We start from the raw sequence: 27,212 nt of genomic DNA, 5'->3' as shown, positions 1-27,212 counted from the left end.
TAATGAACCCTAAAGCATTTAGGATAACTTTGGGGCAGCTTTTATGCTATAGTATTATTTATGTAAACTAAAAATAGATTTAATTTTTGATCTGAAGCACAGCTCATGGAATAATGAAATGTACRTATTTTTCAATGAAACTTTTGTAAAAAATGAGCCCAGCTCTTAATGTCTGTAAATCATCACACTGATTTACTCCAACATAGCTGACTTGCTCTGATTATCAGACCCACTGTGCTTTCATATATGGGGTTGTGGATGTCCTTTAATGAGCAGACTGCTTAACTGCAATTATGCAGCTCCAAAGAGGCAGTAAAATAATCACAGATATACAGAATCTCCTGAATCTGTATATAGAGCTCTTAAATAGAAATATATCTGCATCTCTAGGTTATTAAAATAAATCTATTCCRCTTTTAGGCTTCAGAGCATTTAAGCATGTGATTGTTCAGTCTACAAAGGAAGAGAGAACATCTCAACCTCTCCACAGGCAAGAGAGCAATCCCTGGCCAGGCCTCAGAGTGTGTTCCAGCTTGTGCAGCATGGCATCTGCACCTGGAGTTGGGAAGTAAGTGTCTCTAGTGAGTAACTTGTATTCTAACAATGAAAACTGAACACTTCCAAGTAAGGCATCATATTCCACCTCATGAGAAAGTGACTGAAAATATTGCTCCTTGGAAGGAGTTGTAGGCAATGAAAGAAATAATGAGAAAACCCTCAGGACAACACTCACATAAAATGGGAATTACTATATAATTTCCTTGGTTGAATTTACTGTATATTGCAGAATATGATACCCTACATCTGCTGTTAAAAAATATAAAATATGAATCCCTCCAAGTGGGATGATACAAAGCTATTATGAGTAGCAGTATTGGTATTTATAACTCTAGCTTGAAGACTTCTTTGTATTGCTAATTTACCTCTTCATTCTGGTTATTGCTCTTTGATTTTGTGTGGTTGCATTCACTCTCCTGCTAGTCACAGTGACTAAATTAATTCCCATGCAAACAGAAAAAGTCTTAAGAAGGATTGTGTAGTACTTATGTTTTGTGCTTTGCTGCTCTGTCAGGCCAGATTTTGCTCACTGATAGAAAGAATTAARTCAATTCATTAGGGACAGAATTCTCCCAGTTCTTTGTGATGGATCRTGTCTCCAATATGCTGCTTTCAGAACAGGACTCTGCTTGAGACCAGTGCAAACCAGAAAAAAAGGTTAAACTATATCTGCAGCATTTTTGAACTGGGGTAACATGCAAATATTTGTGTTATCTTCCTAAACTCTGTGGAAATGCACAGGGGCCAGTCTTTTAAAAACAATCAGTTTTTCTTATATAGTAAATAGACAGGTGGTGTTAAATACTCTTCATGCAAATGTTCAAGATATAATGGCATCAGCCTATTATTTACAGTGTTACTCTCAAAATTCCCAAGAGGGGAAATTTCTTCTTTTCTTTTCATGCAGATCTTGTAGTAATAGATGTGAATATTTTAGAAGTACTTGCAGGGGAAATAATTAATTGGTGTGCCTTAGCATTTAATTTATGCCATATACAAACTTACTCAACTTTTTAGGTGGTAAAATGGCACAAGTTAATTATGGTTAGAAATGGCAGCACAGCACACACTTGTATGACTTCCTCCTTCATTTCAGCCAGTGTGACCAAACCTTTCTTGCTGACTCTTAAGCAACAGTAGATTCAGTACATAGAGTTGTAAATGTTGGCAACAATGAGAAAAAATTGACACTTTGGTTCTACATATTATATCACTAGTACTTACTGCCTTGCCTTTGAACAGCTGTCACCTTTATTGATAAGGTGGATTCAGGAGAATGATTCCCACAGACTCTTAGTGTCGGTGGTCGCTGCAGCTTGTGGCTGCATCTTGCCTGTCAGGAGGCTTTGCTGTAATAGAACAGCATTTTTTGCACAGATCTCTGATTGCTAGGAGACTTTCTTCCACAGCTTTTGCAAGCATGTCTGAGGAGGTTTCCTTGCATTCTTTAAAGCTTGAGATGCAGAATAATATATGCTCTGGCTGTGGGTTATAACACGCCCCATATCCATTGGGCACCACAGGCCCGTAGCAGCAGAACATTTCCATAGTTGTTGGAACCTGGTTCAGGGAGAAGGGAAAGATTGATCTCTGATTAATCAGGGCACTGAAATCAGCTGCTAAGGAAATACAAAAACGAGACACAAATGCTACACGTGCTGGTAATCTGGTGAATCCTGCTCTGTGCCGTATCACTGCCTTCATAAGTCCAGACCTGGAGATGATTTACCTTGGAAGGCAAAAGCTGATCTCAGTACAGAATTTGGTTGCTCTGTTTTTTGCTATGTATTAAAAACTAGTACAATTTGAAGTGGCCATAATGCATTTCTTTGCTCAATTTATATGGATATTTGAAAGCTGTAAGATTTGTTACTGAAGCTGTAAGATTTGTTACTGATTTTATGTATAAGGATTATATGAAATTCCTAAGTTTTTTTACTTCTTAAGGTTATATGAAACTTGCAATTTGAAGACTGCATTAAATTAGAGAAATTAGGATTGTCCATTTCTAATAATAATTTATAATTGTGATGCTGTATAAAAACACTTTAATGCAACTAGGCATTCTTATTGCACCCCACTTTCATCGTGGCACAATACAGCAGTGAAACACTTTTTCCTGCAGAAAATGAAAGATGTGTTAGAAATCTCTGTGTTTCAGACTTTGTGTACATGTGCCTTCTCAAATGACATTTGCCTTTTTAATGGTGTAGAACAGGCCATTAGTCCTGCTAATAGAGCCATAGAATTGTCAGATGAATTTGCTGTGCAACAGCCGAAGGCCATAAAGCTATTCAGAAGCACTCTTTGCTCATGGATAGTTTCTTGGAGAATTTATGTAGTACTGTGTTGGTTACATTCACTCATGTCTGAAAGCCTACAAACATTATGACAATATCAAATTACTTATTAAGGTTTTATGCTGTAGCATGATATTGTAAGCCTCTTCTGTTGCAYAGTCCCAATCTGTGCAGTTGGGTTAGTGTTTCAGTGAATGAATTCCTACATAGATTTCTTCTTTCATTAGGACTGCTACTACATGCAATGAAACATTTAATTTTTAGGCTGTATGCCATAAAGATGYTTCCTTATTCAGAACATTAAATGTAGGGARKATTGACTCTTAGAGTATCTTTGTAKGTGCAAATAACTGTAAATCTGTAAATGTCTGTCTGTCTAGRGTGCATACCTGCAAGGGCTGCTGTCTTAGGGCAAATAACTGAAAGCTCTCAAAGGCTCTCAAAGATCTCAAACACAGTACTTTTAGGAGTAAAATTTCCTCATGGCCTTTGGCTTTTTGTTTCTCAGAGTGGCAGCCCTTCTTGGCTTGTGGCTGTACTCTCACTGGAGTAAAGACTGCTCACTGGAGCTGCCAWCTCAGGGGAAGGAGGAAAAGAAGGGGAATGGGAACATACGTAATTTGGAAATTGAGGAAACTGAGCCCTCATGTGAATTTTACTGAGTTTGTTYGTGTGCATTTCCAGAATTTCTGTGAGGGACTTTGGAATGTTGCATATGACGTGATAACTGCAGTCAGTGTTTGCTGTGCTGCTGAACCAAACCAGGATGGAAAATATGGAGAAAGCTGCAGACTTCCTCATGGTTCTTGATGATACCGCTTTTGTTTGCTTTTTTACACTGYTCTCACTGTGAGCTACAAGGTMTGGCAAAACACAGACGAATGATGCTTTGCTTGGCAAGAGCAGTGACCAGGAGAAACTCACCTGGCTGGTTGAGAGGACGAATCGATTGCTTGTCAGATAAGTCTCATCCGTAAATATCTCTGGCAGCTCCTTGAAGTGCTCCCGTGCCACTTCTCTGAGCCCTAGCAGGTGATTGTCTATTGCCATTCCAGTAATAGCCTGTGCACAATGTGATAAGACAACAGCATTTAACTGAGTTTGGATGCATTTTGATTATTGCTGCTTAGTGTTCTGGTCAGAGTTGATGAACTTGGTTTGAGTGATGTAATGTCTGTAATTTGCTGGTGAAAATACTGATTTTGTGAGCTGTAGCTCTTCCCTGCTCCAGGCTGAAGTCACGTAGGAAGGGAATGCTGAACCAGGGACATTGTTCTGTCCTGAGAGCAGAGCTGATGGCACAGGACCCGTGTAACAAGGGAAACAGGCTGAGAGAAGGCAGGATTTAAAAAAGACCACAAGCTTGGCTTTTCTTTCCAAGATTAAAAAAAAAAAAGAAAAGCAAAGCTCAAGTTTACTACTTCTCTTATAGGAGAGTAATTTTAACCACTGATAAGTGCCTGGAGCAGGGCATTGGGAGTGCATGGTCTGGTTTGGCTTATTAAAAACTAGGCACCCATTGGAAAAGGGAATATTTGTTCWTCCAGCTCAGACAGAGCAAGGATGCTTGCAAAAATGTAGCATACACCAGGGCTCTGTTTACGTTCTTTTTCCCATTCAGGGAAACGGACTTGATAATCAAAGGAAATATTTTGCTATCACACAAGATTTATAAGGCTGTTAGCAATGACATTTTTGCAACATAGATCAATGTCATGTCTGAAGAGAGGCCGAGACAGGCTAACGAAATAAACTGTGAGTCAACGCATAGGAAAAAACTGGGCTAAATTGAATTTCAGAGCTCCACATTTAAGATAGCAATGCTACTAGTAAGCCTTAACAAGGGGAAATAAAATCATTAAATTGCTTTTTGTTTTATGAAGTAGATTTTTTTTGTTTTCCTTAGGAGCTATTACATTTTAGTCTGTTACACAAAATTTAGTCAGACCATCTAAGTCTTATCCAGAGTTTAAATCCACAACGATTAMATTCTGCTATTCTGAGAAAGGAGGGGGAGCTTGGTGAGTAGAAATACCTGGAGAGCTTTTTAAATTTAAAGATAAATTGTTTTTCCAGTGGCAATTTTAATATTTTCCCATGTGCTGCATCTCTCCTCTTTTTCTCTCTTTTTTTTTTTTTATTTTTATTTTTATTTTTTTTTGAGAGCTCTTGTACAGAGATTCCACTGGTTGTGACCTGCTGTATGTTGTGTTCATTGTGAGGTTACCCTGAGATGGTTCAGGTGAGGTGGCTGCCCTGAAGTAAGACTTGACTGCTTTACAGAATATGAGGTCTCAGCTTCTAAGATCACAGCACAAGGCTTGAAACACTGAATCGTTTTTCTTTTTCAAGCAGAATTGTTTCTGCTTCTTTTGCTTCACAGTCTTAGGAACAAATCCTGCCTGAAMGCAACATTTTGCCTCTCCAGTGCTCTGAGTATACCTTTGAAACCACCTCTGAAAATGCACGATTTCTTTAATACTATGAATATCTAAAGAGTAACCAACAATGTGGGTTTATAAGGCAATGGTCTGAGGCAAAACCATAGGTAGAAAATTCACTTATCATAGCTGGTTATTAATATTTATCAATTTCATGAGTGGTATGACTAAGTCATTTATAGAATGAGTCTGTGCTTTGTCTTGGCACAGTGGGATGTAGAGCATTAGCCAGACTGAATTGTCTCATTTTTAATCAACAGAAATTGAGTTGTATTTGACATTAAACTGATTTCTTCACTGAAAGGCATCTCTTCCTTTTATTAGACACTGCATTCAGATCTTTAAAAGAAAACTTACTATAATCATTCCTTCACTGTTAATGACCTTTATTAGAAATGGCACTTTGGAATAYTGAAATACATCTTCCAGAATACCASTCCATCTGAGGATCAGGTTCCAGATAGGGATTGCTATCCTCCAGCAAAGAGCAATATAAGAAAATGCATAGGTGGTTATTTTTTTTTTTAGTTGAGGTTAGTTGAATATGGTTATTTGGGCCATTAGAAATGTTCATAGGTGTGACAGCAGATACTTTCCTATTTGGAGATGCCTACATTTTTATAGTGCTTAAAWAGTTAATGACTGTATCTTCATACTTTCCTTGAGAAAGCTGACTAGCTCTTATTCAGACAGGCAGTTTTACTCACCAGAACAGAGTAATTAGTCTGAGCTGCAATTGCTTCGATAAATCTCTTCATCTTCTCAGAATCCTGTTGGGGTGATCAGAATATATGTGTTATTGAATAAACTTGCAGTGAAATAGCCTCTTCCATGAACTAACCAAGAGCCAAACAGCAAGCACCTCCAATGTCCTTTGCTCTTGGCTCAGGTGTGAGTACTCTTGATAAATGAAAAACCTCGGGGATCAATGTCCTGATCAGCACCTCCTGCAAGGGTTGAACAAGTTAATTGGTGGTGGTTTGTTTGAAGTCAAGAAAAGGCTTGCAGTTCCTTTTTGTGGATTCCATCCATGKGTTTTGGGGGTGTGGATTGTTACTGACAGAATCACTGCATTTGAAGCGGGGAAAATAATTGCCCAGTGTTAATTCAGTGTTTTCAAAACAAACAATGTATCTTCTCCAGGATGTCTTATCTACACAGTGRCATTAATAAAAGCCATTACTGATATTTTCCTAGCCAGTCAGAAAATCACTCCCATGTGTGAAAGGGCATCTAGAATTTTCCAGTGCTGCTCTACCCTCCACAGATGCCTCACATTTCAGATAACAATTTTGAATTAACTATTTACGATAGTAAATTTTGACTCCTGTCAAATGGCAGCCTTTTATATTAAGGGAATGATCTTAAGAAGGGCTGCTCTGCTGTACATCAAGTCCAAAACTGCAACTTTGGGAGACCCTGGAACAGCCAGAAATGACTGGGTCTCCARATAAACAGGGACCTTTCATCTCCTGTGGACGATGAATGATCTTTTGAACAAAGAATTGCTTTTAGAAGCAAGTCAAGGTCACCATCAGGGACCTTCAAAATACAAATTCTGATATTTTTTCACAAGGCTAGAGCTAGGCCTTAGTTCCCTTGTACAGATTAAATTACCGAATGCAGTCTTTAAATCTGATTAATTTACAGCCGTTCGAGCAATCTCTAGTGCCAGTAGCTGCTGCTTTTACAGCAAGTGTCAAATGCATGAGATATTTCTCCTGCTAAAGAATCAATCTGACTCAATCAATCTTTGGTGACTGTTCAAGCTATCGTTTGAGGATAATTTTTATTCGTATCAGAAGGAAAACGGTTTKAACTGGATTTGAATTAATGGCTATTAATAACAATATTTTGGGGAGTTCAAGGCTACTTAAACCAAGGGGTGCATCTCTTTGTCTGMAAAAGAGAATTAACCCCTTCACGTTCAGAGGCAATTTGTAGATCTAAAGAAATTACCTCRGAATAGGGTTGTATTAAATTAATATTTTCTGAAGTTTCTGTGATACTAAAATATATATGTAGTTTTGAATGGAACTTATTTAATGGAACTTATTTGAATGGAACTTTCTCATCAGTTCTGGGTATGATGTCAACCTTTAGGAGATTGAAGAAGCAGCAGATGAACACAGCACTTCCCTGGGCAAATTTTTACCATCCTCAGGGACATTAGACCTTGGTTTATAATATTTCATTAATTTACACCTAACCTACAGCTCAGCAATGCTCCTAGCAAGATTATGCTAAATTCTAAAGAACAGCCATGTGGGCTGTTGCCACTGGAATGGGCTTACTGTGAGAAATAATCCGTACTGTGGCAGCATTTTGCATCTAAGCAGCCACCTGGAAATTCCCTTTACAGCAGCRCAGTGCAGTGGGTGGAAGCGGCACAGAGACATTGAGGGGGGCTCTCCAGGGATGGGACAGGGCACAAAGCTGCTGCTTCTGCAGCTCAGCTCTCAGCTGCACCTCTTTGCATCCCCGTCCCCTCTGTGCTGTGCTTCTGGCAAACAGATGGTGGTGTCGCAAAGAAAGGCAGTTTTAATTTTTCTTTTTGCAGCTTGATATCAGGGCAGTTTGGAGGGTTGTTTGATTAGCTTGATGACGTTTTTAATCATTATTAAGGTTCAGCCTTTGAGGATCCTGTGGACTTACTCTGTTTGGTAGAAACATCTCTTTAAAACAAAAAAGATCAGCCAGGACATATCCATATATCCAGAAATGAAAGCATGGGAATTACATCACTTGGCATACCGCAGTCTGCAGCAGAGCTAACCACTGCAGGGGACCTGCCAGGCAATTCCCCTGGTGTGGCAGTTTAATGATCCTGAACTTTGCATGTTCAGCCCAGATCTCTCCAGGGAGCTGAATTTGGGCCTGATGATAGAACATTCATAAGACAGTGCTAWATCTAAAATTAGATATTATGTTTCTTATATTGTCTTGTTCAGGCACCTCCAAATCTTTTGGATGCTTAAATAAAAATAAAGGGAAGATTTATATTCAGCTTGATGAAGGTTTGTACAAAACCCAAAATCCTGTAATGCTTGCTGCCCTGCCCTATGCCTTCATATTCTCAGTTAGCAGTTAAAAAATGAGAGACTTGGGACCATGAATGCATTATTTGCTTAGTGTTTTGGCAAAGCAGACAGAGGGAGACARACCAACGTACCGTCACAGCTGTCTTGTCACCTGCCATTGCTTTGACAAAAGCAAGTGCTTCTGAGGTAGCAGACCTGATATTGTCGACCCGGCCCTCATCAAATCGGCGCAGGGAAGCACTTTCATAGGTTGGGACAAGCCTCCTGTGGCACCTGAGTGAAGGCAGAGAAACCAGGAATAATTATTTTCTAAGAGTCATAAAGACTAAGAGAAATATAGGCTTGGTGCATTTTATTGTTGCAGCCACACTTTTATTTCTTGCGCAGTATTCATCTTAATATTGATAGAATTCYATAAGAAACTTACAAAAGATGGATGCTCACTCCTTTCTGAGGAGCTGCATACAGCTGTATATGCTTTAGTTATGCATTGCCAGTAAAAAATGACTTGCTGTGTAAAAACAAGACTAGTAAAACTAAAATTTACTGGAAGGTTTCAAGGAATGTTTTATTTGCACTGCACCATAAAATAATTGTGTAATTAATCATTTACTTATGGGCTTGAAATAGGTTTTCTTTAAAACGTGAAAAAACACACTGAGTCCATGAATGAAAAACAGGAATCTAGAAGGGGAATAGGGTGCTATTTGTGAGATGTTATGGAAATCCACATAGTAATTAGAGCAGAGTATGAAGACTGTTGTTTAATTTGGGTCCAGGTATACAGCTATGTGTCTTTCAGTTGAAGCAGGTAATCTCAGAACATAACTGTCCCCTAAGGTTTTTGTTGCAAACAGGGGATTTATACCATGGGTAGAATCCAGATGAAAATCTTAGGCTAGGTCATTGTTRAAGTTTTATTAATGGAATATGCAAACTGGATGTTTAACAGATGTTAATGGAGCACACAAAATGTGTTAAGGCAAAGAGCACTCTGGGATTTAACTTGACATGATAAAGAATTATTTGTGGAATAGGCTGTTCTGCAGGAAACCATGCAACCCRTCACTAGCCTGGAGTTCTGGCAATGTAGAAAGGAGTTTTAACTTTGGTAAAACCATGGAAATGAGGGGATATTATCAAAAGCTGGTGTGACTGTGAAGAAGGGAACAGCAGTAGTCACTATTCTGGGTAGGATCTCTGATCTGATACGCTGCTGTAGTGTTCTCCCACAGAAGATTTTCACCCCGTGGTGAAAAGGCACCTCCCAAACTGCCCACAGTGGCAAGGCTGTGCTGTTTCTGCCCAGGAGCTGGGCTCCCCAGGTGCTGCTGCCACAGACAGCCCTCCCATCTCTGCCACATCCCCTCACCCTCCTCTCTGTGCCACTCTGGCATGGAATGGCAYGTGTGGGACACAGGGATGGGAAGGCAGAGCACAAAGAGGGAAAAGGAACAAAGAAAAGGAGCGCTCTGTCTCAAAACCAAGTGTCAATTTCTATCTTGTCTGTCCTACCATTAGGCAAGATCACTCATTTTCATGCAGGAGGCATTTGTTTGGATGTTGAGGGAAAAATGGACTCTCTRTATAAAAACCCCACTATCTTGTGTACCTTGTTCCTATGAATTGAAATAACCTTACCTGTAGAATGCCAGCTGAAGTGCTACTTGAATGTAGGCGTCTGGGCTGATCTTTTGTTTCTTAATAAATTCCTTTCCATAGTGCTCAAAYTTGTAGGCAATAAAATCAAGATTTTCCACTACCCTGGAAAACAAGCAGAAGGCAGTTACTGCTGGGGTAGCTGCAAGAATCTCATAGAATTGCTCAAGTGGGAAAAGAACTCTTAGCTCATCGAGTCCAACCATTAACCTCCCTTAACTTGTTCGCCACTAAAGCACATTCTGTCCCATTTCTGTTTGCAACAAAACCACAGAGATCTTTTCCTGCCTGTACTCTCTTGGAGATGAGTGGCCTCCTGCTCTGCAGACAGTCCTGGACTTTGGTAATTTGTTTCTGGTCAGTAACATTTATTCAAGCAGGTTCTACACCAGGCTTGTTTTGTGCAGCCTTAACTGTGGCACTCAAGTCTGTTTATTTGAGTAAGACAACAAAAAAAAAAAAAACAAAAGAACCCCAGCAACCTTCTGCTAACCTTAGTGTTTCCATCCTAAAAGCCTAAGCGAGAGCCTGCTTTGTTCCTGACAAATTTCTGAGAGGTTTAGTGGTGTGAGAATTGGGTTGCTTTTAGAACTTGATAAAGGCCTTAAGCTCATTGTGAGATTCCATTTAGAGGACTAATACCTTTCTTTAAAAACAAAAAGGAATTATTCTGCATCCTGAATGTTCTCACTCCTTTCTAGCCACTTTRAGGTCTTATCTGATGCAACCACACTGGACATACAGCTGATCTTGCAGACAATGTGTTAATTCTCTACAGAGGGATCAGAGGTCTGAGTGTTGAGAAAAAAGAATTTTCTTACTGCCACCCCCACCCCCAAAGATCATGCAAATCTTTGACAACCTGGAAACGGTCAGAAAAATGAGACATTGTTAGGAGCATTATGAATGTAAACAAATTACATTCCTAAATTCAAGTTGTTTGTTCAAGCCAATTGTATTCTACTGTCCCCTTTATGCACCCCTACTGTCCTGGCTTCAGACTGGTCAGCTCAAACTCATAGAAGACTGACAAAAACTGAGGACTTGTTGTTTGTACCCTGTGCCAACACAGATGAACTGTTTTTCCAGTGGTTTTTATATTCTATAATATTTATGTGGAAGGAAAACAATGGTAATGCAATTCCTGAACACACCCACACAGCTCCAGCCCACAAAGGTCCTGCAAAGAGATGCTCGGTATGTGCAGCTCACGGAGATGAGGAGGAGCAGGCAGACCCAAGGAGGGAACCCATGCCTACACACAACGTGCTGGGCAGTTTCCAGCTTGCAGTCCTGRCTGAGAAAAATGAGGCATCTGCTCTACCTTTGGAGTTTTTCTGCTGCTGACGCCAAACGTGTCTGAATATCAGGGGARCACTTCCATCTCAGTCTCCGTGGAGCAGGAAGCTCGCTCACTGAATCGGCTCGGACTAATTTCTTGGAATTTTCTTTCCTGTTGGTATGTGAGACAGAAGTCATTAAGGTCACATCAATAATCTGTTAGTTAAACACTGCTCTTTTAGCAGGTGAATTACTGCTTTCCAACAGTTTTATGTGTCTTAGTGCCACTGTGCATCAGGGGAAGCTGGCAGAGGCTTCCCAGGGGCTGGAGTGGGTACAAAATGCACAGAAAGGGAACTCACATGTGCTTGAGCAGGTACTCAGTGCACTGCACCATCACGATGCCATCGAAAGGGGAATGTTCACACACCGCCCCGCAGAGTCCATCTCTTCCTACCACGAACTAAACAAGGAAAACAACAGGTGCAAGGTATGCAGGGAATAAATCATGTTCTGGGGACGTTATCCGTGATGGCAACCTGACAAAGATGTTATGGTTCCCCTATGGTTTTCTTGATGTTCGTGTCAGGGACCTCTTTCCCCTACAGATCAGTGAGTGACTTACAGGCTTACTGTGGGTAACTTGCTTGTCCTGTGAAAGGTGTTAAATTCCTTTCATGTTGCTGTTATGSACTGCATCCTGTCAGAATGTAATTTTCAGCAATTCCCAGTGGAATCTGAAAAGTTGATTTAGCATCTGCTTTATGGTACAGAAAACCCATCAACAGAAAGACAGAGCAGCGTTCTCCTTCCACTTTTGAGGACAAAAAACCATCTGTATCTGGGAAATCCTTAGGATCCCATTTTATTGCAAAGCTCATCCTTATCTGACAGCTCTCTCATAGCTTATTTTTAACCTTTTTTTTTGAGATGCTTTCTTCATTTCTCTCTCACTTGTCTTCACTCTTAATGTCATTGTGTACACATGGCACTGCTGGTGACAACCTGCTGCACTCCAGCTCTGTGATACASCCCTGCAGCTCTTTACTTCTGCATCTCAAGCAAAAGCAGATGTCTAGGACAACTGCAGCTCTCCTGTCCTTTGTCTGGGCTTTCTMCCACACCGTTTTGAAGTGAAAACACACAACAACTTGGCAGGACTTCACCCACTTAACTCCCTCTTGTGTGTTTATATCACACATACACATCCTGYCTCCCTGCTTTCCATGAGGTTTTCAGAGCCGTGGCCATGATGCAAAAAGTTCACCTGGACATTTTCTGAACCACTACTACAAAGGTGAAGAAGAATATGAAGAGAAAGAACAAGTTCTACTGTTAGAATGGCTTCCTACATTRTTTGTGTTTGCATAAAAGATCTTATTTCCCTAAGAATTTCTCTTCACCTTTTAACTACTTCTGGCTTGAATACATCTGGACAGACGAAGCTCTCTCACACACTGTGCAATTTTATTTGCTTTCTGCTGCCTTACAAAAGAAGACACAAAGAAAATACTGTTTATTCTCATCTGCTTGAAACATCTCAACAATTGATCCTGCAAATAACGGGGCTCTAACTAAAGGCAAATGGTTTRTTCTTCAAAAGAGTCTGCTAATGATGTTATTTGCAGTGGCATAAATCAGGAATGACTACTGAAATGTATTTGCTCTGTGGTAAGTCGGTGCAAGTGAAATTGTTTTAGGGGTTTCTCTTTTCATGTTGCTGTTCCTAGATACGGCAAGAGCAACAAGCATTATGCAAGCAGTGYATCAGTCAGGGCTTTTTCAATTTTTCATAAGGTGTCAACATTGTTGACAGCTGGAGATTAATACATCACTTCACTCTGGATCTATTGCAAAGTGTGGAAAAAACAGTGCAACACTTTAAAATACGACAATCAAAATCTGATTGGAAAAAGGCCTGAGAAGTCAATACTTAAGAGAAGTCTCAACAAGGATGTCATTAAATGAGTAAACAATCTGTTAAGTGAGGATTAAACACATGGCAAATTACAAGCAGTAGCATTTTGAGGATGTCAGGMAAATTTGTRRAAAGAGGAAATGAAGCAAAATATTGTGCTTTTCTTTTTCATTCTGGAACACTAGGYCAGCATTTTCATTTCATTTGACTCAGTCTAGTAAAATGCATTCTGTTTTTTTGTATCTGATGCCTACCTGCTTGTACATCTGTGTATCTCTCTTATCTCCTCAAGTGCAAAGGGCAGCTTCAGAAAAGGTGGAAGTGTCCCTGCTTACCCTGCCTTGCTCACACCAAACCTGCTCTTTYCCTGGTTTTTCTCCCACTTGATTTTAAGTGGCCCCCACCAAAAGGCAAAGTGCAAGTGAAATCAGTTGCTGTAAGGTATTTACCTGCATAGGTTTGTCGTACCAACGATTGGCCCCGTTTTTATGGAATCCTCCCCCATGCAGCATCTGCARTGCCATGTTTGTGTCGTTGAGCTCCACCCCACTGAGGCTGTCCAGGCACACCAGGCATATGCACCGCTCAATCATGTCCAGGGAGTCTCKGTTGGTGGAGTCTGGGGATAAAAGAGGGAAATGTTCACATCCTCTCCGCTCTGAGCACAGCACTGGCTGGGGAACCCTCTGCCTGGGAGAGCACTGACCCTGACTCTGCAGGGAGCTGCTATCTGCAGAGCTTCTCTCAGCAGCASATCATCTCAGTGCAGGGAACATTACACCAAAGCATCAATTCATGTGTTAACTTTTGTAATATCTCTGTGTATCTCTCACATGATTCGATAATAACCACTTTCTTTTTCTGCCTTTCATTTCCTGAAGTAATCGTATTACAAAATAGATCTATTTCACTCCTAAAGCCAGCACTGCTTACTTATTTTATATGTAACAGTTACAGAGGACAGGTGGAAAACAGAAAATTTCAGGGCTCACGCTATTCCTGCAGTATTCTGCTCTGGAACAGCAGAGCTTGGAGTGTTTTTGTGTTGTTCTCCCATTAAAATCCTTTTCAGAACAAGGAACAGAAGACCCCATGTTGTTTTTGTCTTCTTGCATTAAAACCCTCTTGTCTCTCCTGTCCCTGATCTTTAGGTTACATTGCCTACATCACATGARGAAACATCCGTGGTTGAGGTTTTGAGGTTTAGTTTTTGAATATGGTTTTGCCAAAACCATGGGTTGCCCCATGGCACTGCTCTCCTGTCACTCTTGCTGAATAAAATGGGCTTTTCTGGATCTCTTTCTTTTCCCTATCCTGACACTCTTGCTTCTATGGTTGGACTACTGAGGGTATATTTACTTTGTYCTCAGTGCTTTCCTCCTTATTTATGGTGTATTTATGTGTTTTGTTTTTTTCTTCTCAGATTCTTTGWCTAACTCAGAATTATTACGAAGGTTAAGGGTTTGTTGATGTCTGAGGACCAGTTTGAAGCACAGGAGCTACATAATTGTGAGCACTTAATACAGTTCTTAATTGAAAAGATAGCAGTGAGCAACCTATAACAAGAACTTGTTTCTTTTAAAAACATATAACCTTATCAAATTCTGTTAAATGGTTCTCGACAAGATCAAAGGAAAAAGGGTTTTCAAGCATCTGTATAAAATTCCTTTTGTTCTTAACAGATCAGCTTTCATCTGCTGGTTTTGCTAGATTTTGGTGTAAATGATTTTTGGTTCAGAATGTTGTTAACAAAAGACATGAATTCGGATTGATCAAAACTTCTTTAAAGTCTGTGCTAAGTTCAACAAATATGAAATAAGTTCAACAAATCTTTCAGTTAAATTATTTTATCTGAAAGAATGGAAAAATATTTAAAATTAAACTATTYTGATTTGCATTTGAAATACAGGGCCATTTCAATTTGTGCATGTTTTTAAGGTTTCCAAATATGGAAAGTAGCTTGATTCTCTGAAAGAACAGCATTTTTCATAGTAAGRAATAATGAACCTTTCCAGAAGGAGYAACRTAGGTTAGTGAGGAATTAAAGAAAAAAACAGATGCTTGATACCATCCAGCTTCATTCTCCATATACTGTGTAGGGAAAAAGAGACCAAATGCACAAGAAATTAAAAATGTGGCAAGAGAAGGAGAGGCAAGTGATRGCAGTGGCTGAGAAGGAAGAGGGGAGCTGTGGCCTTTTGCAGGCTTTGGCAAGGTACTGCCCATTGCAGTTTGGTGACTCCTGCGAGGGAACATGAGCAGCCAGGGGCCCAAGGGACAGAGATGGTCAGCTTGACCTCTTGCAGGCTCCTGGTGGAGCACAGAGTGCTGTCTCCCCTTGCCAGCAGAAGCAGAGTCCTAGGGARAGCAGCTGGAGAACCTGGCAACTCATACAAAGGCTTGAGCCCAGAGATTGTGTTCGATGGGGCACACAGAGAGGTTGCTGCCCTGCAAAATGTGAACACCAGCGTCCCTTCTGAGTGTCTTCAAAAGCATTGAGAAGCTTTGTAAGAGAGAAGACAGGTCCCTGTCCTCTTGGCTGTAAAGCTTTTCTAGTATCTCACACTTGCAGGGCTGACCATAACTGTGGTATTTTTTTTTATTGATGGTCTAGGTGCAAAGATCCTCGTGAATAGAAGTTGTCCTGTATGCATCAGCTTCTGGTGTTTGCAGCCAGGCACCTTTGAGGAAAAACAGCTTGGATAGTGATTTACAAACTGCTCACAGCTTGCTCAGTGTTCTGCTTTACGCTGTTTGATAGGTTTATATATATATATTTCATTGTGGCCTCCACCCACACATCTTTGACAGATACAAAACCCTTGGTCTGACACATGGCTTCAGGGTATCAGTCTAGGTATTAGAGTGAATACAATTTAAGCTCTGCTAGAAACAGAAAAGTAGCAGAAAGATGCCTTTACAGAAGGCAACAGACATGTCCAGGGAGTTGATCAAACACTGAGAAATTATCGTGCAAAGCAGGCAATAAATTGCACAAGAATCCATGGACCATGACTGGGAAAATATCTGCAGGAAGAGCTAAAACAGAGAAAAGTAAGAACAAGCCTAAAGTCCCACAAGACATTTCTTCCTTTCTAATGCACAATTGCATTGAATTGGCCAGTCAGCTGTTGGTTGGCTGGGTTTTTTTGTTTTAGTTTTAGAAAGGAAAAYATGAGAAGACAGTTCTGAATCAAATTCAGATATAGTATGCATGAGACTGCAGCCAGTCACTTCACACAGAATTCACTTCCTGTACTTAGGAAGAGTGAGTTAGTTTGGCAGTTAAAATACTGAGTGTGTTTACAAATCTGGGTTTATGTGGCTGGGTTTATTACAATATCTTGGATGATTTCTCACCTAGACCGACCCTCTACTTGCAACCTATGGAGATATCTCCTTTATAACCCCTGCACAGCACTGCATAGGTTTTCTGTCCCAAAGCATCCTGTCTTGCCCTGCCCAGTGCAGACCRCCTGTGAAGTGGCTCTTTCACCTCACACTGCTTCACAGGTTTTCCCTTCCTCTTTTATTTATTGTTGCACGAACATTTCACCACCACAGACAGAAAAAAAAGGGCTGTTAATGATCACATCTCCATGTGCAACAGCAATGCATTCACCTTTATAGAGGAGCTGGGTTGATGCAAATGGTCTGGGGTGGGATTCCTGCTTCAATGAGAGAAGGCTCCCATCACGGTGCTATGATATTATAGTACAGAATTTGTTTTCTTCAGCTGCGTAACAGAGTTGGTTTGCTTCCTGATTAAAATGAGTATTTTGGCAAATGCCAGGCAATCTAAAAACGCTATGGAGAGGGTTCTGTTTTTTTTGTTAATTTTTTTTGGTTAATTTTTTTTCAGATGATATAGATTAACAAAGATAATTTTGCTGTAAGTTTCAAGGCATTGACTGTTTTCCTTAACAGTATGGTATGAAAATAAATTATTAGGTGTTTACCTCAATTTTCTTTATTTTTTTTTGTCTCCTCCCTTAAAAAGAAATGAGAGGAAGAGGAGGAGAAAGCTTCAATGTGAAGCTAGTGCTACATAATATTGCTGAAATAATGGCCAGGACTCTCTATGTGTATCTATATGAAGTTTTTGTAAGCACAGATAAACTTGAAAAGGGGAACCTTCCTTGGGATGGTAAACATATTTTGAGACCATTGATATATTTTGTATATTCCAGGGCATTGGTAAAACAGCAGTATTTTCTGTAGCRTTGATGAACTGGAGATAAGAAGAGGGAAAAGTAAATACTTAAGACATGTAAAATAGCAAAAAGAGGGCATTTATATCACTGAGCTTTAGGGTAAAATATGTAAGGTGTGATGTGAGAGAGGTCTCTAACACCACCCTTTATTTTCATTTGTTTCCAAGTTTGACATTCAAGTCCACAATCTGAGAGAGCTAAACTGCCTGTTGGAAGAGAGAGAGGGCTGTCCCCAGATAATAACTGGTGTCATCTTTCCCAGAAGATTTGGTTGAATTAGCCCTGGTACCTTCTCCATTGATTAGAGAGAGTATGCAGCTAGATTCAATAGGTGCTCAACTTGCAGATGCTTTTGTTAGATAAGATCAATAATGTGTAACAGTTTTCAAAAGCTAAGAGGATACATCATTCCTGTTGGTATAAAATGGATATGAAGAAAAAAGCAAATCACAGAATCTGATGTTATGTAGTTTATGTGATGAAAGACAAAGAATGGAGTGAGGGTTATTACATGGCACAACACTTAAACATACACAGGCAGAGGGTCAAGCACTTCCTGCTCCTCCCCTGGTAACACACATCTGACACATTCTCAGTTTCCTACTGCTCTAAAATTCAGCAGTGGGGTTGCACATTCAGCCTTATGTTTGCTGTGATGTYCACTCTCATCAAAGAAATGCAGTGATGGTGAGGAGGAAGATGATGAAGTAGAGAAAGCTGGGATTGCTGCTGCTAACCTTTCATAAGGATCCTCCTGGCCTCTGCCCACTCTGTTCTTCCGTCTGTTGTCAGCAGGCCAATTGGAGGCAGCATTTCCTCTTCATTCTCTGCCATTTTTGCTATCTTTTGTAACTGAGTGAAAAGATCTCCCTCACTGAGACGACGGAAATTAATGACAACATCCAAAACAAAAAACTGCAAAAAAASGACAAAAGTCAGATAATCAGTCAGAGGTGGGTTGGACCCTTTGTGGTCCAAGATTCTGCTGTCACCTGGGTGGGTGCTGAGATGCTGAAGTCTTGCCTGGAGAACCAAGCCTGCAGGCAATGCAATGCAAACCCACTGGGGAATGGCCCAGGGCTCATCCCCGCTGTGTTTTAACACCAATGTAATGCCAGTTGCCATAGGGGACTCCCTTTGTGTGCTGGGCTCAAATAAAATGCACGCTATTTGAATAGGCTTAAAAAAAACTTGGAGAGATAAAATCAGAAAGTATGTAAATAATTTTCATGGTCTTATTTGTTTAAACATAAGCTAGAGAATCTAGAAAATCTCCTGCATTTCCTGGAAAAGCATAAAGCGCTTCGCTGGAACCTACCTCTTCATTCCAAGAGGGCCTGCAGGCATGGCCCCAGTACTGTCAATTGCCAAGCTGGGCTATAAGGTCCTGTGCCCAGAAAATCGRCTCTGCTGCTCTGACAATTACTGGCTGGGGCAGATTCACTCTAACACTTCAGTATTTCTGCCTGCATCTGTGCTCATTTGTTCAGACATAGCTTAGAACCCCTCCATGGTGTCTGTGCCATGCATGGGTATAATGTGGTATAGTTGCCATGCATTGAGTGCCAAAACTTGACTGTCAAGCGAGGAGCATTTCCAGCAAATGCACTCTAATAGRGTTCTCTTTTCTCTGTGGTTTCATCTCTGTTTATTAAACATTTTTGTTTGAAGGAGAAAGCAAATGAATTCTGTTACATTCCTCCTTTCTGCATCACTGTACTTTGAACATAATGTGGGCCAAGGACAAAAATGCTGCAGAAGCATCTTTTGGAAATAGTGACCGCCAGTGCTTGGTAAGAAGTGAGCTCATACGTAGCACACTAATGGCATTTCTGAACAGAGATTAGATTAGGAGTGAATTTAAGCAAATTAAGGAATATAGAAAGRTATAAAAAAAGAAAATTTACCTGATTGTTACAAGCAACAATGATGTGCTCGGGTTCTGGCATTACATTGCTTTTCTGGGCCACGAGGGTATCTTTGGTACATCCTGGAAGACGATAGGAAGAAAAGAGTCCATAGTATTGCTTCATACAGAGAGGGTGACCAGACAGCTGTCCACGAGAAAAATCAGGTGGTAAAGTATGGCTGCAGAGAAGGAGAAAAACAAAGCCAGAGGAAAAGAGGGGAGAGACAGAAAGGAAAAGAAATCTAATCTGTCCTTTGTTCTGTTACAATTAGATCAGCTATAACACAAATTGAATAATAAAATGGATTACAGTATAAGGGAAATAGATGAATTCCCATACCAAAGTTAAACACATCATTTCTGGCAGCTTCATGCATATTCATCAAGCAATTGCATTATCATCTTGGATATGATGGAAATGGAAATAGCAGGTCACAAGCAGCTTCGCAATGTGCGTAGGAAACCTGCCTAGATGGGACCCCAGAAACTTGGCAGGACAGAAATCAGCAGGACAGCTGGGAAAGACAAGAACCTCAAAGAAAGATACTGATGAAATTCCCTGCAAATCACAGCAGCCCTGTACTGTGCTGACTGGTTACAGAGTGTGTGAGAGGGTCCTGCCTGACAAACAGKAATGACTTGGGCAATACAGAGGGAATTTCTCTTTTCCACAGGTCCTCACTTTTCTGCTAATTTTTACTTAGACCTATGGACTAATATGCACTGAAAACGTATTCCTTTTTTGATTGGAAGGCAGGTGAAAACAACATCTCTTTAAAAGGCTTCTTTAGTGACCAGGAAAAAAAAGAGTTATCACAATTACAACTCTGATTATGGACTGTAAAATACCCACTGACACTGCAGCAGGAAATAATGGCTCTGCTGGTCAGAACAGGCTGCAGAGACCATAGGATGAAGAAGACTTTGCAGTGCAGAGATTTTCCTAAGGACTAAGCTTCCAACTTGCCAGACAGGGGCAGGGGTGAGGAAGCAGGCAAGGGTGTTTACTCTCATACAGCTGCTAGTGGATAATGTTTTATGCTAGTTTATCCTGGTTAACCATGTCTTTAAAACGGTTCCAGTTCTAGACTAGAGATACTCACTTTAGTTCCCAGCTCTCAAATTCACTGTATCACTCATTTCCTTGTACATGTGCATAGTACATACACGACTGGAAGAATTATCTATTTCCTCCGCGTTTTTACACAGAAAGTAATGAGCATAAGTAGCTTATTTTTCCTTTCTACGGAGCCAGCTTGGCTGTGGTGATGTGTTATTTCTCTGGGGAATGAGAGGAGGCAGGTGGGACAGTGTTGTTCTAAGTGGAGAGTGSCAGGAAAGGTGTGCAGGCTGTGTAACCACAGGGCTGCTGCTCTTTAGGTGTGGGGAGCATAAAGCTTCCTCTTGTGTTCCCAGTAACTCTGGTAGGCAAATTGTGTGTGTCCTTTGGGGCTGCGCTSTGCCTGCCAGGGTGATGGCTCACAGCTATCAAAAAGGATCCTTCTTCRATCTGTTACACTGCAGGAATACAGCAGAAAGGATATAAAATTTGCTGAAGCACTTGCCCTGAAGCACATGGGAGCCCCAGCCCTTCCCAGCGGTGGAGAGGTGAAACACAGCCCAATTTTGTACAGAGTGCAGCCTTGAATCAGAAGCCCTGTGGATACTCAAGCTCTCCTTCCAAGATACTTACCTGTCCAGCAAACCTTTGTAGTCTTGCACCCCTGAAATGAGATTGGTGGCAAACCTGCAAGCGGCAGAGAGGAGTGACATCAGTCTTTTGTCATTTGGCAACACTGGGCTGTTTCAGGGAGACAGAGGAAAGCCTGAATGATTGATGACACAGCACAAGGAGAGAAAGTCTTCTGGCTTGGCAGSAAGAGCTCCCTGCCCCCACCCAAAACCTAAATTAATTCATGTCAGGAGAAATATGAAATCCTAGAGACAGTCCCTTCAAATGGTTAAACAGACTACCACAGGAGGAAGCCTGACAGTGCTTATTTAGAGAATGGGAGCAGAGGCTGAATATTTAATAGAATCCTCTACATAGGTTTCAACATCAATACTCATAACCTGTCCAGTATTAGAGTACTTCCTGTCCTAAGCAGATATTCTTTTTGCAGAGCTATGGACAGGTGTAATATTTCCTGACATTGTCCGTTTGCACTGTGTCAGAATGGGAGGCTCTCAGAAAAAAATATTTCCTTGTTAAAGCACGTGAATTAGAAAATGCAAAGTGGAGGTTTTTTGAAAGCTGTGTGCACAATAAATTTAGTCAGTAATGAATGGAAGCGTTTACAGTTATGTTTAAAGTAAAGTAAAAAGATGCATTAGCTGTCTATGCAAAATGTTAAAATAATGCATATTGGTTTCAAGGTTCTGGCTGTTTTATAATAGYATAAATTCACATGCAGTTAATTATTTCAGCAATGAGCAGCTAGAGAGTGCTAAAAGCAAAGAGGAAAATTGCACTATATGAAGGTAGAATTTTACTGTTTTAAAAGAAGGAATGTTTTGGCAAAGGCTGAGGAATGAAATCCTGTTTTAAGGGTGCCTGGAGAGGCATATTCTGTGCTTGGCTACGTGCTTACCTTCTCACTTTTTAAATGATAGTAATTGCCCACAACAGCTCAAAGCAGAAGGATCAGTTCAGGGCTGGGAACGAGGGGCCTGAAGGARGCAGTGTTGGTGGGGAAGAATGATTTCTGAATTCTTATTCTTAGATCCCCAGTGTTTTTGGTGCCCTTTTGTGCATCTGAGAGGGACAATTTAATGCCAGTGTGGCCTTTTCAATTTGCAGGGTGGCTATGAATCATCACGAAGTCATGTTAAAGATTATTTTCCTTCAAGCCGTGTGTCAGAAATTAGTATTTCCTTTTTTTCATCACAGAGTGGTTTACGTGAATTACATACAGTAAAAATTTGAATATATTCCTTAAAAATGTAAATCCCATGGGATTTCTTTTCATGTGATGAGTGTAATAGTAATGAAGTTCTCCTTTCTGAATATTGGTATGAGTTACCCCAGAAACATTTCCCTCAGTCAGCAGGCTTAGTAGGAAATCATTTTAATGRCTGCAGCCCTTATTTTTTAATGAAAGTTGATTGTCTTTTTGCAAAAGCGGTACATTTAAAATACCCTTTCACTTAGCAAAAGCTGCAAAGTTGTAGTACATTACCTCAGCTGGTCATTCACATCCTTGAAATGCTGCCGAGCGAAGATGATGGCGGGGCTGGAGTTGACTGGGAGAGCCAGCCGGTTGTTGAGGTACATGTCATCCAGCCAGTAGTTAAACACCTGAGGGGAGGGACACAACACCTTAGAGCTGCAAACAGCACCCASAAAAGCAGTCTGGGGGCGAGGGGACACTGCCTGGTGCTGCTGGTGACAGCCATGGCTCTGATTAATGGAGCTGCTGARCATTCTCAGCCTGGGCTCTGTGACCTCAGCTCAGCTGAAGTCAGCTGCTATTCCATAATCCTATTTCTCAATCAATGACAATTTACAGTGTGTTCCATTAAAAACTAAACAAGCTCCACATCGTGGTGCTTTGGGTATTTTGTTTTCTTTTCTCAACAACCAGAAAACGTTTGAATACACCATGTTAACTCTTGCATAGCAATTAGAAKTGTTTAAGAGATGGCCAGGGTTTTACTAGTGATGCCTTTCCTCAGGAGGCTTCAAATATTTGTCAGTGATGCCAAGATGCTCCATTGTTAGCCATCAGTGACCGTCCTGTAGCAAGACAGAGTGGGAAAAKAATTTCCCAAGCCTAATGGTTCAGTCCTGCAGATAGTGGCACATGGATAGGGTCCCTGGGGAATTCCCTCTGTGTCCACTGACAAAATGCAGTTGCTGATTCTTGACCCAGGCAGGCACACATTAAATTTTGAACCATTTTTATTGAAAACACAGATGAACAATAACTGCATTCCTTTATGTCTGAGCTGAGATTGAAGAATCATTATTTGGAAAATGGAGGCTTTCATAAAAAGATCAAATGGTCTTTCTGAGGGGGCAGGCTATGCATATGGTAACTATAAACAACAATGACATTATGCAAAAATAATTACAAATGCATGCATCAGTTGAAAAAGTTTTCCTCCGAGATATTTCATAGCTATTAGAACAGATGCTTCCCCCACAGTCTCTAGAGTCTTCAGGGGAACATGCTAGAGCTATACTCCTGGCAAATTAAATTCCAAATAAAACCATTTCTAATTCATCTAAGAGTCAGGTATTTGTTTTAATAACCAGTATTTAAAACTGTCACATTTTCAGAAAATGCTTATGCATCCTTTCTCTGTAGTTTTCCTGCCATAAGTGTTCAGTGTTCAAAAGTCTTCTGGAAAGCTATTTCCTATCAGGAACACTATTTAAATGCTGGTTAGTTTAGCCACCATGAAATTCTATGATCACAACATGAAAACAAGATTGAGCAGCATTTTGGTCAGAAATTTGGCACCGCTTTTGAAATGAAAGCACTGATAGCACCGTAGCCTTTTCCCCCRACCATAGCAGCAAATTGATGGGGTTTTTTTGTGTGTCACACAAAAGGGAGAACCACAATTCACTGAGATAAGTAACAAGGTTGCAAGATTTCACTGAATCCATAAAATAATTTTCCTTGCTGGGATAGAAGAACTTCAATAAAACTCTGACTTTTAGCTGCCATACTCTAACATGGTTAACGCAGGCAGGATGGACTGCAACTTTGTGGAATGATAAAATCTACTTCAGCTATGGCTTATTTAATTTGCCTGCCTTGGGAAGCAGAGAGCTGAACTTTTTTAAAGGCAGAGATCTCAGCATGATGGGTGTGATAGATAGACATGTATATAAATGTATCTGCATATGTGGTAACTAYATTGATATARAATGRCAACGAGTGGCAAATAATAGTTCARTTTCAAAAGACTAATTCCTATCAGGAAGTATTCCATTCCAGAATAATTGGAGTGGATCAGAACTTTGGGTAGATRGCTATGYAASGCACTTTTAAAGCCTTATTAGAAARTATTTTTCATTCTAATAAAAATTCTAAATCCTGTTATTAAAGGCAAAGGAAGAAATTACATCCAAAAGGTGTTTCCTACAGGTATTGTGAGACTTCTGTGTATAAACCTGAGGTGAATGAATGTCTGCATTTATGTCAAAAAACAGTTGATATGAAAACATCACAATGACATGGATTTTGAGATAATTTGAGAAACCTAGCCTGTTATGTCTGAAATATTAATTAGTCAGAATGACCCGTTTGCAATGACCTGCTGAAAGAAAACAGTGATCACATATAGAACATCAGGGAGAACTTGTAAATATGCATCATCYAACACAGCTATTATTTTTTCTACATCATTTGCTTACCCAGTTCTTTGTCTTTTCACTTCTTTCYTCAAGCATTCGCTGCAAGGATTCCCCCAGGCCTCCTGCAATTCCAAATTGCTCCACGATGACCTTGGTCTTTTTAAATTGCTCCTCTGGCACCAAGTGTTTCATGCACTGTAGGTACATGCGTAAGGTCTGCTGCAGTGGTGGAACTGGAAGTTTTGGCACTCCCTAGTCATAAAAAATAAATATATATTAGTGAGGAATTCTACTTGTTCCCAATCTGTCCTCTTTTGTTTTCTTTTTTATTCTTTTGTTGCTGATTAATATGTTACATTCCTTTTAAAATTAATTTATTCTGTTTTAGCAGTTGAGAGGCCTGATTACTACAAATGTACTTTACATAGGCTTTCAAATGCATAGACCTGGGGACTGGTGGAAAATTATCAAGGAGAATATTCTAGAAAGGTAAAAATTCTAGAAATCCTAGCACAGAGTCATAGTGAAAGCAAATACTTTCAGCTAAACTCCAGGAAACCTGCAATAACATTATAAAAGAATAAAAAATATAGTAAGAGAAGGTATTTAATTTGTAAAATGTGCATTTAACTTATGATWAGTAAAACCATGGGTTAATACTTGTCTGATTGGGAATGTGAATGGTTATAAAATTACAGAAGTAGAAAACATGCAGGTCTACCTYTTCATTAGTACTATGTACAATCCTCAATAAACCCTTGTTTTGTCCAACCAAACCTCTGCTGTCGGTCAGTCTGGACCCCACCCCTTGAAGGCTTGATAAAACGTTTCTGTTTATACTTCCTTTATCCTTATCCTGTTTGGAGCAATAGTATCTGGGAAGAAACGAGTTCYATGCTGTCCATGCAATTAAGCTTCCTTTGTTTTTTAGTGTAGAATTAACCCAGTGAAGTGTAATTAGTCATTTAAAAGCCCAAGCAATTATGGGGYAGTGGGAAAATCAAGCAAAGAGATATTTAATGAAAGACTGGGAAATTGCAAGAGGCTGTGATGCTCTAAGCGTGGCTCCTCAGGGAGGTGGCTGTGTCTCCTAGTTGAGAAATGGTCATCTAATGCAGCTCTGCTTGTCCATTAGTGATTAGTGTAGGCCATAAACTTTTGGAGGCTTTGTTTTTCTAATCTGATTTTTGCCCATCTCCTAAAGTAGGCAACATAGATTTTTTTCGCTAGCTCTTGCTGTAATGGACATTCATTTTTGCAGGATTGCAGGCCATAGTGTGATTTTGGGTGGAAGAAAGGATCAGCAGTTCCCTTGTCCCACCTGCTGCTCAGAGCTGGTTGAGCTGCATGCTCCTTTGACAGTGCATGCAGGGAGGGAGGGCAGGAGGAAGGGCTCTGAGCAGCAGGCAGGGACTGGGTGTCCAGCTCTGCCTTTTGACATCCACAGGAAAGTTAGTGCTGCATTATGTTCCCTATCTAGAAACCAAATATTTTAGATACTAATGAAAAGCATCATAGGATTACCTGTTATTAATGGAAATGCTAATCCAATTTAGCCTGTAATACACCCTGGATCTCGGAAATAAAAGAATGGCAATTCTACAGTTTCAAGTTATGTTTAGTCAAGAGTTATTCCTTCTGTCATTGATTTCCTAGAAACAGATGTGCTAGCTGGTATTTCTTTTTGATACCTGGCTTTGAYCCTATCCTTCTGGGTAAGGTCACTGTGCAGTTCATGACTTGGCTTAGGACAAAAACTTTAACCCCTGGATGCTGACAACTTACAGGCATACACCCAACACCTTCTAAACCAGCTTAAAAATGAATCATATGTAATAGCTTGATAGTGATGTACTAGTATGAATAATTTCATGCCATTTCTGTAGTATAGAAGTATTTGTTGTATAATAATATTTAATATACCGAAATTCTTCGGAGGATGTTGGGAGAAAGARTGTATTTTGATATGAGAAGCACTACTGTTAGATCAAGGTTTCTGACTAGAAACTGTTGCAGGGTAACTGGTGTTCCCTGAAATGAAGAAATTGGCTCTGAAACAGTTTGGGTTACAATTACGGTATTAATTCACAGAATTAAAAGTTCTTAAGTCATCTTCCTTTTTTTTCCTTTTCATTTTCCCGAAAACAGTTACTTACTTTTTCATCTTTGCTGCGTGTATCTTTCTCTTTCTTCTGCATTTTTTTTTTTACTAGGTCTGACATTCCTGCATTTCTTTTGGTATCTTTTGTTGAGGACAGAAATTGAATTCACTTGGGGGCACTTACGGATCCTGATGACTCAGTTCTGGAAATAGAGAAGATTTAAAGTCTTGTCAGTACCAATTATTTATGACCAAAATGTACGAGGGGAGTATTCCCTGCRCAAACATACACAGAAGCTTCAGAATGCAAACCTGAAGAGAAATAGAAGTACGACATTCAAAGTAGCTGAACTGAGCCCTGTGGAGRTTGCTCTGACATTCTGTTTGTCTCATTTTGCTATAAATTTATTTATTTATTCAGAAYTATCTGATGCTCGTAAAAGGTCCCTTCTCAGCATGGTTTATTTTGTCACTGTAATTTA

At 40.1% G+C, this 27,212-nt stretch overlaps 1 protein-coding gene across 1 annotated transcript; it reads right to left on the bottom strand.

Moving 5' to 3' along the window:
* Positions 1–1,851: 1,851 nt before the first annotated feature.
* Positions 1,852–26,856, bottom strand: CHAT (choline O-acetyltransferase). Its single transcript, XM_057371423.1, has 14 exons — positions 26,786–26,856; positions 24,690–24,881; positions 22,501–22,619; positions 21,015–21,068; positions 19,320–19,500; positions 18,150–18,327; positions 13,648–13,817; positions 11,643–11,743; positions 11,324–11,452; positions 9,982–10,104; positions 8,472–8,613; positions 6,007–6,069; positions 3,783–3,920; positions 1,852–2,118 (listed from the first exon to the last, which is right to left on the bottom strand). Exons 1-14 carry the CDS (start codon positions 26,849–26,851, stop codon positions 1,852–1,854), a joined length of 1,923 nt encoding a protein of 640 aa, XP_057227406.1. The 5' UTR covers positions 26,852–26,856.
* Between the last annotated feature and the right edge of the window lie 356 nt (positions 26,857–27,212).

This window comes from Malurus melanocephalus, unplaced genomic scaffold (assembly GCF_030028575.1).
Source record: "Malurus melanocephalus ecotype Western Australia unplaced genomic scaffold, MMel_1.1 scaffold_146, whole genome shotgun sequence".
Classification (NCBI taxonomy): domain Eukaryota; kingdom Metazoa; phylum Chordata; class Aves; order Passeriformes; family Maluridae; genus Malurus; species Malurus melanocephalus.
The sequence above is the reverse complement of the archived record's forward strand: the minus strand, read 5'-3'. Positions and strand labels throughout refer to the sequence as shown.